This window comes from Synchiropus splendidus, chromosome 14, assembly GCF_027744825.2.
Source record: "Synchiropus splendidus isolate RoL2022-P1 chromosome 14, RoL_Sspl_1.0, whole genome shotgun sequence".
Lineage (NCBI taxonomy): Eukaryota > Metazoa > Chordata > Actinopteri > Syngnathiformes > Callionymidae > Synchiropus > Synchiropus splendidus.
The window spans coordinates 17,706,196-17,722,484 of record NC_071347.1 but is presented as its reverse complement, the minus strand read 5'-3'; the positions used below and the strand labels follow the sequence as shown (position 1 = coordinate 17,722,484).

Genomic DNA, 16,289 nt, shown 5'->3' with positions numbered 1-16,289 from the left:
AAGAATTTAAGAAAACACTGCACATAATCCAGAAAAAATAAACATAACCATTGACCCAGGAAAACTGTTGCTTAATAATTTCTTTTCACAGAACAATTTCAGTGCATCACTATGATTACGCTCATTTTCTAGCACTTACTCCCTCAACATGGTCACTGAGGGAGTCTAACCCAGCTACTCAGAGCCAAAGGCACCCCAGACACACCACCTATCGATCGCATGGAACAAATAGACTCACACAATTTTGAGTCACCAGTTTACCCCCAGAGTGATATGGGGCTGCGGGTGTTAAATAAGTTAAATAATAAAACAGTGGAATCAACCCAGCAAGTGCCACCATGTTGGTTAACTTAACATTGGCAACAACAAAACATCCCAAAACAGATAAAACAAAAAAAGTCTGTGCGATTCTTTCTTCTTTTTATTTCCACGCGTGGCACTTGGTCCCATGGCAACTGTTTTTTCGCTGAGACAATGAATCTAAAAAAAAATAGGTCACAAACTTCAACTTTCATTTATGTGAACTTGTATAAATAGATGGGAACAGAAGTTTCCAGCAAATGTTGTTCTGCTGATGAGGGCACATTTAATGAGTATTTATGGCGGCAAGTCAGTGTATGTGGGATCAACCCGAAATAAACTATTGTGCCAAAATTAGGATTAGCGGAATAATCACTTTCTTTCTAGTAAGCATTTGTTGAGGATGAGTGTTTGTATCGTTTCTCACCATCTCTAAACAAACGCTTGTGTTTTCTTGTGCTGATGTCACACAGGTTGTGATTGGGTTTGAACTGCACAGCGATGTGTCAACCCAACAAAAACCACACATGTTTTGGGACAGGATTTGATGCCACCTCTGAGTGCAGGCGAGCAACTTACCCATTCCTCCTTTAAGAGACTCACTGCCTTGTTGGCGCGGGACAGATTCCGACAAGCCAGGATCACATAGGCCCCATGAAGGGCAAAAGATCTTGCCGTCTCGAAGCCTGTGACATGATAGGAGAAGAGAAAGAGATGGGGGGGGAATGAGCGCAGGCAATGCTTCAAAGAAGAGCAGTTTCTCAACTTATCTTTGATTCTCCGGGGTCGAATCTAATGTGCTGCGGCTGATGGTGTGGCGTGTATGTGCGAGTTAAACTCCCTATCAATTTTCCATATAATTTCTCTCATTGAGTAACCAGTGGTCTAGTGCGGAGAGTTAATCATTTCTCTCTGAAGTGATGAAACTGATTGAATTATTGTGGATCCAGACGTTCCCCACTCAGCTCAGATAAAGTTGGGTCCGACCGTCTGAGCTTCTGAAGGTACCCACGGAAAGGACAAGTCAAAAACCAACGACAATTGAATTGGTAATTACACATTATTGGGAGTAATTATGACAACATGGGTAATAGTCAGAGTCAAACGAGCAAGTGGACCGACGTGACATTCAAAGCAAATGTCATATTCCTTAAGCATCAAAGGGGTTCTGATAAGGACTCCCATGGAACGAGGTCCGGAGATAGGCAGAGAATTTATCAGCGCGAGACTACTTCATGGCTCCATCCAAATCATGTAGTCACGATAAAAGTGACAAAAGATAGAGGAAGAGAAGTTCATTTCTAAATTACAAGTCTAAATGGGTCATTTCATCCCGTAGGTTGAAATTATTTATGAGATCAACTTTTCTATTTGGCCATATTTTTCTAGCTCCCCTGACGTTTACTACTTTTTGCGTCACAAGTTGAATTTCATATGATGAGCGCCGTGTCTGCTTTTCAGTCGGTTGGATAATAAAAATATAAATACCAAGTGTCTCAATTGGCCACATGACATCCACAATCACCGATCGTGGCAAAGAGCTCTGAGCAGCAGAGCAGCGGGCGGAGTATATCAGAGGGTGGATTAATATGAACTGTAATTAGATTATACGTCTTAATCTGATTTTCATTAAGAGCAAAACTGGGAGGCCTAATTGTGAGGAGAGTGTTAAGGACCAATATCTATTAAAACTCAAAATTGGAGTCCGACTGGAAGCCCTTTCTGACAAGTGAAGCATGGAATTAAATTATATGACACCTTATTAGGTGTAATGGAGGGGACTGTGGATCAGAGTCGCGATCATTTCACTCTCAGGAAATGGAAATGAAAATAATAACAACGCGACAGGGAAAAAACAGGCTGGCAGACTCCTCCAGGAAAATCACATTTAAAAAAACAGTGGTTTAGAGAGACTTTCTTCATGGAAAAAAGAAAAAGAAATATTGAAAAAGTACCGTAAATTCCAGACTATAGGGTGTACCAGAATATTAGCCGTACCCACTAAATAAGGGGACACTCATTCCCTGAACATGTAGTCGATGAAAAGAGGAGCAGGTTATAAGGCAACATTCCGGTATTTAACAAGTTAAGTTTACATTGTGGGCTTGATCTGTTCATTGTTCATTGAAAAGGGAGTCCATTTTATATTAAGCACTTTGCCTCTTTTTAATGTTTGCTTTAACAGTTGTGCTGCTTTCTTTGCAATGTTGTGCATATTATTAAATATGTAAATAAAAATATAATAATAATTGTGATTTTTTTGGCTTGATTTATTCGAGGAGAAATAAAGAAGAAAAAAAACAATGGGCAGAAATCGGTGTTCACCTTTCAAGAAAATCGGTATCAGCCAAAAAATGGTGATCGGTGCACCCCTAAAAAAAAGAGGCAAACTGGACAGACGACTACGTGCACACGCTCTAAAAGAGAGTTTAATCTTCAAGCAGTCTGCACGTATCTGGAATAAAAAAAAGCGCCCAGTAGCAACAAACTCCACACAGAAAGCTCTCAGGTGTGATCAAAACCCCAAGTCAGTCCAGGCCAGATTCGAACCAAGGACCTTGTCCCTGTGAGGACGCATCACAAGCCACTTTTCCCTGGGAACAACATTGTACATTTGGCATGAGCAGATGAGGTTAAAGTCAAACTTAACACTGCAGACAGACAGCATCTTTCTACCACAGTGATCTATGATTTTCAGTCAAAGCTCAATAGCAAAGATCAAAAGCTAAATTACATCTAAACTCCTCAACAAAGTTCACCCTTTTAATGTAGACGTTGGAATCCCATAAGCCTAAACGATACATACAATAAAATTAAGACAAGAAAAACCCAATTAAAGTGTGTCATTGTGCACTAAGAGCTTCAGCTATAATACAGGAGCGCGGTGGCTGCTGGTAAACAACAACTGACTTGTAGTGTGTACAAACCATGAAAGTGAAATTAATGGAAGCCTGTGTTTTCCATAATAGAGAACAAATTAGAATATGGCAGCAACAACAGCAGCATCACCGAAGTCATGTACTTCCAATGACAAATAGCAAGGGCTTGACATTAATTGTGAAATAACGAGAGTGGCGTTGCTGTAACACACACTTGCCGCCCTCTCAGCCGTGTTGCCTGCAGAGTAGGCCGTAGTGAAATTAGCTCCTGGTCAGGTGTACAAGGAAAGCAGCCTGTTTTGGCTCTGTAAAGCTGTTGCTGGAACATGACGAGAGGTCGGACAGAGGTTACTTCTGCTCGGGTGAATCGACAAACGCCATGAGCTGTTTTACAACACACAAGAGACTCCGCTGATGGAGGATTTTAAGAGCTTATCATTTTCTGGAAGTGAATCAAAATTTCTCGGACAGACGACAGTGACCAGGAACTGCATCAAACAGCTGATCCCCAAATCAGATGTCTCATCGAAAATGCCAAAAATGAAGACACAATTGTTTATATGCAACTGCACAGTGCGATTCAGAGACCAGACAACACCAGATTTCGCATCGTCTTTAGCTGAGATTTAATGTGTTCATGCTTACAAACACTAATGTGAAGTTTCAGTTAATGCTGAAAAAGTTTCAACGTCCCGGAACAAACCTGCTTTCTGTGACATATTCAGGAGGCAGGAAGAGCATATAGCGCGATCACGTTCAACACCAATACAAAACAAGTGATATATTCCCTTTTATTATCATTATTTTTAGTAGTAGTAGTAGTAGTAAACAGGACGCTTTCAGTTGTCATACCTAGTATGGGTGTAAGAAAGATTTGATAAACTCAAATATTGTGATACTTTATTCCGCAATATTGTATCATTTTTGATGAAATATCGCAATACTCGATTGTGTGATATTATCTTGATATTCATGTTTATGTGTATGTCTATATCAATATATAATACATGACCCTTGCTGCTTTGTGATTTGTGTTTAATACTAATATTTTCTTTTTATTTTGTGGAATTATTTTGTTGACTGAGGGAGCAATTCATTCCTGTGTTGGGACAGCAAAATTTAACTGACTCGACTGACATCATAACAACAAAACTTGTTTTCATGCACATAATATTTAATTGCAATATCTTTTATTTTCCCCCTTAAGATGATAGTTCTTTCTTAAAATATATTGCTGAATTTACAGTATCACAATATATCGCATCAGGATACGTATTGTATTGCAACATACCTGCCAACACACAGCTCTAAGAATTCATTACATAGACTCTTCGATTTTCAGGCAAAGTTTGACAATGAACCGGTTTTAGACGGGCCACAAACCTGTCAGTCATGTACTACATATTAAAGGACTTATAAGTACTCCAAAATGGTGAACCAGGGGACATCCTCAAAAGGTCTCAGAACTACAAATATCTCTAGACCAGAACCAAATATACAGTGATTACTACCATGCCTCAAAGAAATCGATGGGGATCAGAGAGTAGAAAAAAAAATCTGGCCATACAAGTATTGTAGTAACACACCACACTGTGCACCTTTACATTCATATTTAGGACCTTTTTATGGACAATGTGGCTCTCCAAGAAAAGCCTGTTCCTCGAGAATGTTCAAAAAATGCATTAAAAAATAGCGTAAAATCTCCATTAAGCAGTGAATGCTCTTCATGGTACATTAGGATCCTGGCCCCTTTGATATCCCCCAATAATGAGCGTGATTTAGTGATTTCACGCTTTGTTTGTCCTCCCTGGCCCGCCGCCCCTCTCTGGATACCCCCGTACACAGGTGTATTGGCTCGATGTAATGAGATCATTACCAGCCTCGTCAGTAAACGTGTTTATTTGGCGAACGGCGCCCCCCTCCTTCCTCCTTTCTCTTGATCTGCATCCAAAGAGGCATTTAACTAAAATAAGCTCTGTTCTACAATTGGGCAAACAGAAGTCAATTCAGATCATTACAAGAACTGTGGGTAAACATGTCAATTTCCCACAATCCCCGCTCCCCACAGAACATTTGTACGCTCTGTCTCTCCTCGCTCATCTCAGTGCAGCAACGTTTGGAACATGAATGATATGCCATTTTTAACTCCAAGTGCCCCCTAAAAACTATGTTGTGTGCAATTCTTATTAAACAGTGAATAAACGTGATGGATATGTCACCATTTATTGCAAAGTTTAATTTCCTGGATCTAATTTTATTTTCCGCAGACAACTTGATGGAGGCATTAAAACCCCTCTGCCGTTCAGCAAGCGCAGAGTTCCGACATTTTTAGGTCTTTCCATAGTACTGCTGATTTAGCAAATGTAGTGCTTTATTTCACTCAATTCTGTTGGTAAACTTTTTCACAGCACAAGTCTCTACCTGGTGCTTTGGGCCGTTCCACCAGATTCTGGTGGTATCGTAAATAAAATAAAAAGACGTGTGGAACACAGCAAAATGTTAAAGTTCCAATTCATAGTCGGGCAGAATGCAACAAATTTTCAGATGCTCATTCAAACTTGTCGTCTCCATACATACAGTCATGCAGACATCTCAGGTCAAACTCAAGGTCTACAGGTCTGTTCTGCCTGTCAAGCCATTTAAGGTGGCCTTCTGGACCATTAACCACATATAGATGGCTCAAAATAAGAGTAAAATAAAATGATCACATCCAATGCATGTCAATATCATGAAAAGCATATGGAACAGGGTTCGATGGCAGATAGAAAAGCGGCTGTGTATTAGTGCTTCCAGGAGCAGGAGAATTAAATGGAATATTAAATGGCAAATAGATGTTGCATTCTGTTCTGACTAATTTCACAGTTTGATAAGATTTTTTCTGCCTTCTCCTCGGACTGTGTGTGTTTAAAAGTTATGCCCCTCAAATGATTGACATTGATCATTCGAGGCTCAGCACTATCTTATAGACAATGAGATCTCATCAATATGATGGATGAATCTAAAATATATCATATCGTCACACATGTATCGGAATGTGTGTTGTATCACCAAATTCCTGCAAAAACAAATCCATTTTATGAAACAAAGTTTTCCACTAGTGGTGGTATGATTTGCTCTCATTCGGCTGGGAAAGGATTTTACCAAATTATACAGAGACAAATGGTTGCCAATACCTTTTTACCATAGACCTCTACATGGACCTTCTTCTTCGTGCTCCTAGATGGTCAAGAGAAGATGCACAAAACCAAACAAGTTCTTGTTAAAGGCTACTGCCATTCAGTGGTCTAAAGGTCAACTCCTTGTTGTACAGTTTCAACCCTGCATTGACTGTCCTTCATGAGCAACAACACTACAGTACTACAACAGAACCCCAAATGAAAGATCGTACCATAGTTTAGCAGATAAAACACAACCTTCGTTTGAGTACCATGCTCAATCACACCAGTCCCTTCAAAGGTAACTTCAATGCTGTCGCTAAATAGAGAGGAACGGCTAAAAACTGTTCAGTAGAAGTGTAGGCGTGTGCAGAACAATAAAGAGGAGTGAATGAAGAGTTGATTGTAGACACGGCTGACCTGTAGTGCCCGCCTTTTTGATAAGACAAGCACTTTCGGCGGCTGCTTTCTGTAGCAAGAGCTAAAAGAACAGCACACCGTACTAAACACCTTTCCCAACTTTTTTAAGATCCTCTTTAATTCCCCACCATTAGTAGAGGAGGACGGAGATGTCACCCCAAAAGTGGGATGTATGGTTAGTAATTACAGCCCAAGGTTGAGCTGTTCCAGGCCAGAGCATCCAAGTGGTTCTATTACCCCCCCCATGTCTCCCCTCCTCCTTCGTCTCACCGACCAAGCACCCCCTTTTTTCTCTCCTCTGACCCTCCGTGTCAACCTCCAAATCCCTACACAATCTCTCACGATGGCTTCACACCTGCCTTATGCACGGAAACACACACATAGGTCAGTGAACATGACAAACACTGGCATCAAATCACTCACAAGCAGCGGATAAAATACTTCATGAACATTATATCTCCTGAGCATTACTGTTTTTCATTACTATCCGCTCATCAGTGGCACACTGTAAACTTAACCGGGTGTGTAAATCACCAGGCCGCACACACACACACAATAACCAACCATCCTCCTCCTGCTTTAATTTATTTGACCCGCCACCTTTAAGCACATATATGCATTTCATCCTCTCTTTCTAATCACTTCACTTCTATTATATCAGAGCTGTAATCATTATTGAGCCTCTCTCCGGTCTCGGGCAGAGTTCTATATGCATGTTTGGGTCTCCACTGCAAATTTCAACCAAGGTTAATAAAGTTGAATAATTTGGCTAACCAACCATATGTGGTTCTTATCATAGAGCCAATAAACACATTCATCAGACAGGACGTGCAGTTTAAAAACACTCTCTTGGCTCGGTCCACAAGCCACCATGAAAGAAGGAGGGTGAAAGAGGTGTGACAGTTTAGCTAATTTTCAGGAGGGCAACAGTCAGAGAAGAGAGGCGTACCATGACCGAGAAAAAGAGAGAGTGCTTATAGTGTCTCTTGAGTTTGGATTCTGCGACGAAAGCTCAATGGTTTCATTGTTTTATACAATAGATCATGATGGCCTTCTGAGTTCATTTCATGTTGTATTTCCTGAGAAACCTGAGGTTGTTGATTTAAAAAGTTGTGGTCACATTTAAAGATGGATGCCAATATCCAACAAAAAGCTGCGCTCAAAACAGACTTGAATTTCTTGTGTACAATTACACCCCCGGTGGATACAGACAGACAAAACACAATCAGATCAGTAAATAGAACCAACTATGGATGTCATCTGAGCCACACTCAGGGATGCTCAGCGACACACACACACTTACACACACACACTTAGACAGAGACACGACATGCCACCCTCACCAGCAACATCTTTTTATCCATCTAATTCCATCCATGATGAATAATGGATGTCTCTTCTTACCAAGACTCTGGTTTAACGCATCGCTGCGTGGCTCTTTAAGGGGGCCCTTATTCATAAACAGCAGTGCAGTAAATACCAGAGCTTTGCAGCCAATTTAATGGCAGTTATGCTTAACAAATCTGCTTCAATCTAATGATCAGCCACAAAGCTGGGCCGCGGCTGTAATCTGCGCTCGGCTACTTGGTGAATATGTTTTAGGATCACTCCATCCAGAGAGAGGAGCACCAGTCTGACACCTAATCCCCAAAACACAACACTGGGATCAGCACAAACAGAGAACAACGTCCCTCTTCCATGAATAACATTCCAAAATACTGCCGAAACGGATACACAAGGTGCTCAAACTACAACAGTCATCCCCTCTTAATCCTATTTATTTTTCATTTCAAGCTATTTTTGCCTTTTTATTTCAGAGATGACCCTGTACATGGACAGCCATAACTTGTGGTGATTCAATCTTCAGCTGCTTTCCCATCATCAGGCCACATGCCACGACAGACAGTCATTCCTCGGACCCCAAATTTACAGGGGACACCGGGACATTTTTAAACTAGGAAGGAGACCTAGGTAAGTTGACCTTGCTCTACCGAACTTGATGTCTTCATGAAAGGATCTCATTCTTCTGCTCAACTCCACCTGTCTGGTTGACGTCCTAACTCTACCTTCAGAGGTGAAGAAGGTCAAATAAAGGTCAGATAAAACCATATCGACATATTGTGACCATGACATGCGTCAGACTTAAATTCAGCAACTTGTCTTCGGACTTGTTCCAATACTTGGAGATAATGACCCTCAATTTTCATTCAACTTTCTGAAACAAAGTGTCTGAGCGACTGACTGCACTGTCTGCTACAGTTAAGAGACGTGTACTTCTACAAGTATCTAACAAATGTAGGTGTATATATAACTTCTAATATACAACTTCTATAAGTGTATCGTCTATTTGCAATACTCTTTTGGAGGCTGCAATTTTGAAAAACCTTGAATACATAAAAGAAAATACAAACATTTACGTTTTTATTTTACTGTGAAGCTACTTCAGCACTGGGTGAGACTACTATTGAAGAGAAAGATGCAGAACGGGGCTCCTTTGACATCACTTCATTACGATGCAACTCACAGCTGCACTTAAAGATGAACGAAAAGCACTCTAAGAACACAGACCTCCACTAAGCAGCTGACTTCTACCCATTTTCTTTTACCCAATGTTATTGCCCAGGATTTATTTTATCAATATAATTCAATGCAATTTTAAACATCTCAATTGAACAGCAGGTGGCAGATGATGAAGTCTTAAGCAAAGTGAGGGCTCTAGATGGTAATTTGGAACACCACTAAAATATAACCTCGTCCTTCTCCCTTTCTCCTTTTCTATACTGAAAATGCTTTTGAAATATTATCATTTGCTTTGGAGTTATTTTGCTAATAGACAGTAAATGTAGATTATCACATAACATTCTTGGTGAAGGAAAATATGTAATATTTAATTTTGTTTTTTTAAGTTAATAAATGATGAAAAAAATAAAAATAACAGTTCATAAAATAATATGCCGCTGCTTACTGTACATGCATAAGCTTTCCAAAATCAAACCACCTATTACTTTAAAAGTCTCAAAAGCAAAGCGCTCATGAGACTTCTTCATAGACTGTGGTCAGTAAATAACCAGACAGTTAGTTGATAAGAGGGGAATTAGAGTTGGAGCAGGAGTTGGTAATGGGGATGGATAGGCGACTCTGTCTTGGGTCAAAGCCACTTAAGAATCAATGGCGGGTACAGGTGTACAACCACGAGTCTATAGGAGCAGGGAAAACCTTTCGAACGAGGAGGAAGTGCTTGAGAATCAGAGAAATTGTGAGGAAAACAAACGGCGATAATTTATTTCCATTATCACAATTAAAAACACCACTCGGGTTTGCACTGGTTTTTAATTTAAAAGGGAGCCGGGAGAGGAAGACTAATGTTGTGGATCGAGCGCAGTGATCACATCGGCAGGAGAAACCACATTAACGCCGCTGCTCGCAGCACTATTGCGATGGAGCTCAGAGCTTGGCCACAAAATCACAGACAGTGACATTTCATGCATAAATAAACTCCTATATGTGCTTCTCGTGTGAGCCGGCATTAAGAACTGAATTACAGGGCCCAAATGTAAATGTGCTAATTAAATAATGGCCTACCATTACTAATACAAATGTCACATTTCCAGTGGCACATAAGCAGTGAAGAAAATGGAAATAGCCTTGACACTGGGATTAAAACACTATTGATGCCATTAGAATGCTAAGTGGGTCCGACCAATTGGCATAACCACATTTCACTGGAGGAATGTCACACAAGTTGGAACAATTACTAGAAGAATATAGTTAATTAAGAGGTGCTCCATCGTTAATACGAGGAGGGGGGTAACAAAGGTTGTGTTAATGCGGGGATAATAAGAATTTACCAGCGTTGAAAAACGTCTGGGTCTCGTTCCAACATTGTGTGATATATTCATTTTTAAACTCTTCTTTCTTTTCCAAACTCATTTTCATTCGCTGAATACATTACAGACCATGTTAAATGTGCATTTTGATTCCCATTCTATTGTTATTTTAAGCTAAATTGGGACAATGTGAACAATTAAAATGGGTTTCGAACTTCAGCGCCAACATAGTGGATCTTCTGTGCCCTCTAGTGTTGAAAACTCAGTGGTAGCGTTAAAAAAATTGTTATTTATTCGCCTATATATGTCAGGTTTACTCCATGATTTGAAAGGATGTTAAGTTTTTATGTACTGTTTCTGTGCCATAATATTTATTTCTTTTCAGAGGGAAAGAAAATGCAATATTTGGTGTCATACAACTAATATTACTGCCACGTGACACATCATCCCCATAACAATTGAGAAAGTACAGAACGAATGGAGGACTAAAGCAAATCACTGTCAAAATGTGACTCATCAACTCCTTCAGTGAGCACAGTTGTAACATTCCTCTTGACACAGTTGACACTTGACCCATTTCTCACTAACTAGATCAAGAATAACATTTTAACTTGCCTTAAGATGCTGTTTTTTGGGGCTGTCAATGGGGGGCATAGGTCAGCATTGACACACTGGGTGACTGCGACTAAAGACCAGTTCTGAACACAGTAAAGTCAGACACTTTTTATATCACCAGGAGCATTTGCAGCGACAGAAGGGTCTCTGGACTGGGCCACCTGCCAGCCTTTCTTCTGACCACTGCAGAGCAATGTGTCCACAGTGCGGGTGGAAAAGACAAAATAACTAAGAAGGAGCTTCAGTGCTAAGAGTTGTTGAGGGTGGGTACATACATACATACATACATCTTCAGTTAACCACCGCTTAGTCCCATTAAGGGAATAAGAAGCACAACCTTCATGAAAAAAGAACATTATTCTGGGAAAAAACACAAAAAAAAATCTGAAAAAATACATTGATTTAAAAAAAGGATAAAAGTAACACTTTCAAAAACTGGGGAAAAACACTTGGAAATTACCACAATAAACGAAGTCAAACATAAATCACTCAGGAAAGCAACACTTGAGAAGAAAACTGAGAAAGACACCAGCACTCCCCGCAACCCTGAACAGGATGACAGAGGGATGGAGGAAGTACATTTTCCTCTTTGTTTTTGCTTCACACAGCTATTTTTTTTCGTATGCTCTTATTTCTGGTGTATTTTTCTATTTGAATTCTATTTGAATTGAATACAATGATCATGTTTCTATCAAATAGTAAGAATGAAACTTCATTGAAGATAGATCAGATTTTAGTTGCAGGATAATGTCTGTGACCAACAGGACTTCAATTCCATGTCAACATTTAAATGAGCTCAGTCTTCTAATTCATGCATTTTTTTGAATTAAGGGGTCTAGACAGACAGATGAGAAAACATGGAGGTCAGGATGGCAATTAAGTTCACAAGCTTCCCCGTTCTATGACGGTCCCAGACGTGCCGTTAAAAACCTACAGTGCAGCACCTCATAATAAACACAGCAATTACACTGCAGTAACTTTCCGGGCTACAAAGGATTTGAATATGAAGACAATTAAGGGTTTTATGTTTTTTTGATTTCCCTCATGTTGTCCATTGTTATCTGTCATGGAAAGAAAAGAGGAAAGCCTGAACAAATGGTCAGCTGTGTGCGTATCTGAGTGAAAGCAGGAGATTCATTCCCAGACTATAATAATGGAGAGACGGGGGTTTGCAGGACATTCAATTCGGCTGCGCTAATGAAGTTCAATGTAATCGTGTACAGTATTAAAGAGTGATTTGTTCCGTCTATGCGTTACATTTCTGAGTCAGATACTGATAAATGTTGGTATTAATGGCATTTTTCACAATGCGGTATAACATCACCACCTGCTGTTTGTGTCGGAGAATTACACTGTAAAACTTTTTGACTCTCACTTGGGAAGAAGGAAGATCATTTTGAGAAACTCACCAATACCAGCATTTCCTCCAGTGATGAGCACAACCTTGTCAGACAAGTCACGACCTTGCAGGATCTCAAGGGCGGCGGTGTTTCCATCATAGCGTTTCGGCTTCAGCACCACATCCTCCACAGTGAATGCTTGTCGGGGGTCGAAATATGTGGTTCGTTTGTTGATATGACTAAAAATGAAACACGAAAACACATCATTAACACGTACAAACTAAGCGTTGAAAAGGTTACCGTTATGGTCATGCATATTTATCACACTAAAATAAACCTTCATATTTCCAGAATCAGTAACACTTTAGATGATATGATATTTAGACATGGTTTTATTATATTTATTAATTTCAGAATTTTATTCAGTTTTTCCAATGTTGTTAACAGTTGGCATCAAGTGTATGTATTCATTTTTACTATAGTAATTCTGATGAACATGACTTGCACCTGGTTCCGCTGCTGGTTGGACTTGTGACAAATATCTTTGCAGTGATCACATGGTTACACGTCATTTCACAAGGTTACTTGTTTACTTCTAAGTGGATTAAATATGGTTATAGATCACAAATGAAATCAAGAGTAATAAATCAGTTCTATTACTTCAATAGGCCCCAGGTCCATTTGTTAAGGGAAAGGTGGGCCCTGAGATCAAAAAGGTTAAGAACCCCCGGTTTAGAGTAAACTTTTGATGACCAGTTGTGGGTACAAAGTAGTCAGGGTTAACAAGACACTCATCATTACCTTATAATGATGAACTACAGGCTAATAGGCTGCTAACACATGTACAAATAAGTAGTGTATTTACTGTAATATACGTTCCCAAAATACCTTAGTGAAACACCCACCCAAGATCCACATACAAATATATTGTACTTACTCCACATAGATTGGTAAACCTTTCTCATCGACTTCCTGTTCCCAGCCATATGGCATATCTGAACGCATGAAAGACAGATATTTAGACACAAAACACACAATAGTAAAGTGCCAATTCACTAGCATCTTAAAGAATAATTTCTAAAAAAATCATACTTGAGCTCCTCAGTACTGAAACTAACAACATAATGCCACACAACAGTGTCTTGCAAAGTACTTTTTCAGCACAACTCATAATCTGGTTCATAGTAGAAAACTGTTTGAATTGAATTTCTCCATTACTGATGCACTAAGAGAAAGGTTAGTGAAAAACATTTTGTAGTCACTGTCTTTGTAGGTAGTTTACAGATATACATTTGGATGGGGTGGGGCAAATTTGGCAATGCAGATGTGCCACATTCTGCCTTTCAAACCTTTATTTATAGCTCTTTGACTGTAATACTCCAATCGATTTCATATACAAGACGAGTATTAAAATACTCATTGTTATAGTTAATTATAGTGGTTTTAAAGCCCTAATATTACTCTCATGCAACCAACCTTTTAAAGTTGCATTGTGTTGCTGACATTAAATCAGGAACACACTGTTTTATATGGTCTTTTATGCGAGCAGCTGTCAGACTTCACATTGTTGGGCATTTGTTGCAAATTCAACAGATGTGAAAGCAGACACCGGGTAGCTTTCTAAATGTTTCAAATATCAGACAGACTTGAAACATTTGTTTTCACAGTTCAACACAGGCCACTTGGAAGCCTCTGTTAGACTTGAATAAAACCCACCTCCGGCACAGCGCTTTTTCTTTCCAGTCTTAGGATGTTCCCACTGGGTTTTCATCTCATCATGGCTGTTTTGGGAGGAAAGAACAACAACATACAGTTGAGTCACTGCACTGTCAATGACATGAAGCAGCTTGAAGCCATGGTAAGTCATGGCTTTTGAGTAAATGCAAGACCAGACTACTGACCACTGCAGACAGGATATCGTGTGATAATAAACGCAAAACCTATAAATAAGCTTGAACTTGATAAAAGAATACGACCTGGTCGGAACAGGTCTTAATAGTCGAACACTGACTTCACCAAATGTATTATAACACTACCTAAATTGTAAGCATGTTGCATCACGTGTATACAACTCAGCGTAGTAATCAAACACAGTTTGCTTAAGATGACTTTTAACATCTCAATTCATAGTGTTAGTTTGTCAGGTGTCACTGACTTCGCATAGTAAACCCATCCATCCTTGGTTGAACGCTCTTCCCAGCCAGGCGGTAACTCGTCCTCGCTGTCTGTATCGTCCATGCCTGCGTATTTAAGAGCCGCCATTGGTCCCGGTAGTCCGCTTCTCAAGACTCTTTTAAATATACTGATAATTCGGATGTGGTCCGGATCGACCGCAAGTGTCTGAGCTGCTACAGCTACAGTAATTCACAGCACTTCCGTAACAACACCATGACGAAAGCAAACTGCATTCTGGGAGATGAAGTCTAAACTGTGGCGCGTCTGGAGCTTCATTTGTATTAATATGAACTGTATTTCAGGTTTATACCTGCATATTAAATAATAAAATGATAGAATATTTATATACAATGTCAATGTCAATTAGTATATTTATATAATATAGAGCGTATAATTCAAAGAGTAGTGAATTCCTAGTCACACCACAAGAGTACTATATGTTACAATGTTAATGGGTATTTATCCTTCTTTTTTTTGTCTTTTTCTTTTTTTAAACAGAGGCTGCAAGTCACCGTACTAGTATGGGCAAACTTCCTCTTGCTGACCAGAAGCTTGAATGTAAATTAGGCTTACTCATGTGGCCAGAAGTATGAATGCGTTCAGTGTGAAGTTGTTTCAGTGTGTAGTTGTACACTACAGTACAAACGTTAACTAAAACTTTAAACAAAGAAAATTGACAAACACATATCAAATGCATACAATACACTCTACATGATTGAAAATAAATATTACATATCTTTACTCATACTTATATACACATAATGCATTTACAAATACATGCATATATAATTCATTTTTTAAATATGTATTATGACTGTTTTAAAAGTGGTTTTTTTTTTTAGTTACATGCTGTGTTTTGGTTGGAGACAGCACTGTCACTTTTGAATTTAAGTCAATATTTAAAAGTCAACATTTCTGCAATATATACAGGAGCCAGAGCAAAAGAGGTCATCTCATAAAGTCAATGGTAGAATGTCCAGATGGTTGTTACATGTCAAGGTGAGAAATTTCTGAAAATAATCAACTAGCACTGTAAAATATCATTTAAAAACGGGAACATTTCCCGTATTTACAAGACAAAAAAACAAATGCAAGGGTTTAAAACAATGGAATTATTGTCCACATTTATTTGTACAGGGTGATCCACAAACACTCAACGCTCTTCCATCAGAGTGGAAGCAAATTTGTTTGATGCTGAGGAGGACACTTATCATAACTCAGTGAAAAACAAAGACTTTACCACAGCTAAAGTTTTGGTTCTCCACACTGGGAAATGTTGTGGCCTATGAACATCTCTCTCACAGACTCATTAGCCAATGTGAGTGCAAATAGGATTTTTGTGTGTGTGTGTGTGTGTTCATGTATTCAGAATCAGAATCAAATTTATTGCCATGGTCAGTGGGGAGCCCACTAACTAGGAAAGTGTTTTGGAATAACGTGCAGTCCAAAAGTAAATAATAAAATAAAGTAAAGTAAAATAAAAATAAATAAATAAAATAAAATAACAACAAGGCTGTTCACGAATTCAACAGTCTGACGGCCGAGGGGAAGAAGCTGTTCCTGTGTATGTTGCCTTTC

At 39.3% G+C, this 16,289-nt stretch overlaps 1 protein-coding gene across 1 annotated transcript in view; it reads right to left on the bottom strand.

Annotated features, from left to right (window-relative positions):
• wwox (WW domain containing oxidoreductase) overlaps positions 1 to 14,918 on the bottom strand; it is a 134,589-nt gene extending 119,671 nt beyond the window's left edge. The window contains exons 1-5 of the mRNA XM_053885120.1: positions 14,692 to 14,918; positions 14,253 to 14,317; positions 13,474 to 13,531; positions 12,606 to 12,775; positions 880 to 986 (exon numbers count right to left, since the gene is read on the bottom strand). Coding sequence (XP_053741095.1) covers positions 880 to 986; positions 12,606 to 12,775; positions 13,474 to 13,531; positions 14,253 to 14,317; positions 14,692 to 14,798 — 507 coding nt within the window. The 5' untranslated portion in view covers positions 14,799 to 14,918. The remainder of the gene's footprint in view (positions 1 to 879; positions 987 to 12,605; positions 12,776 to 13,473; positions 13,532 to 14,252; positions 14,318 to 14,691) is intronic.
• Positions 14,919 to 16,289: the final 1,371 nt, after the last annotated feature.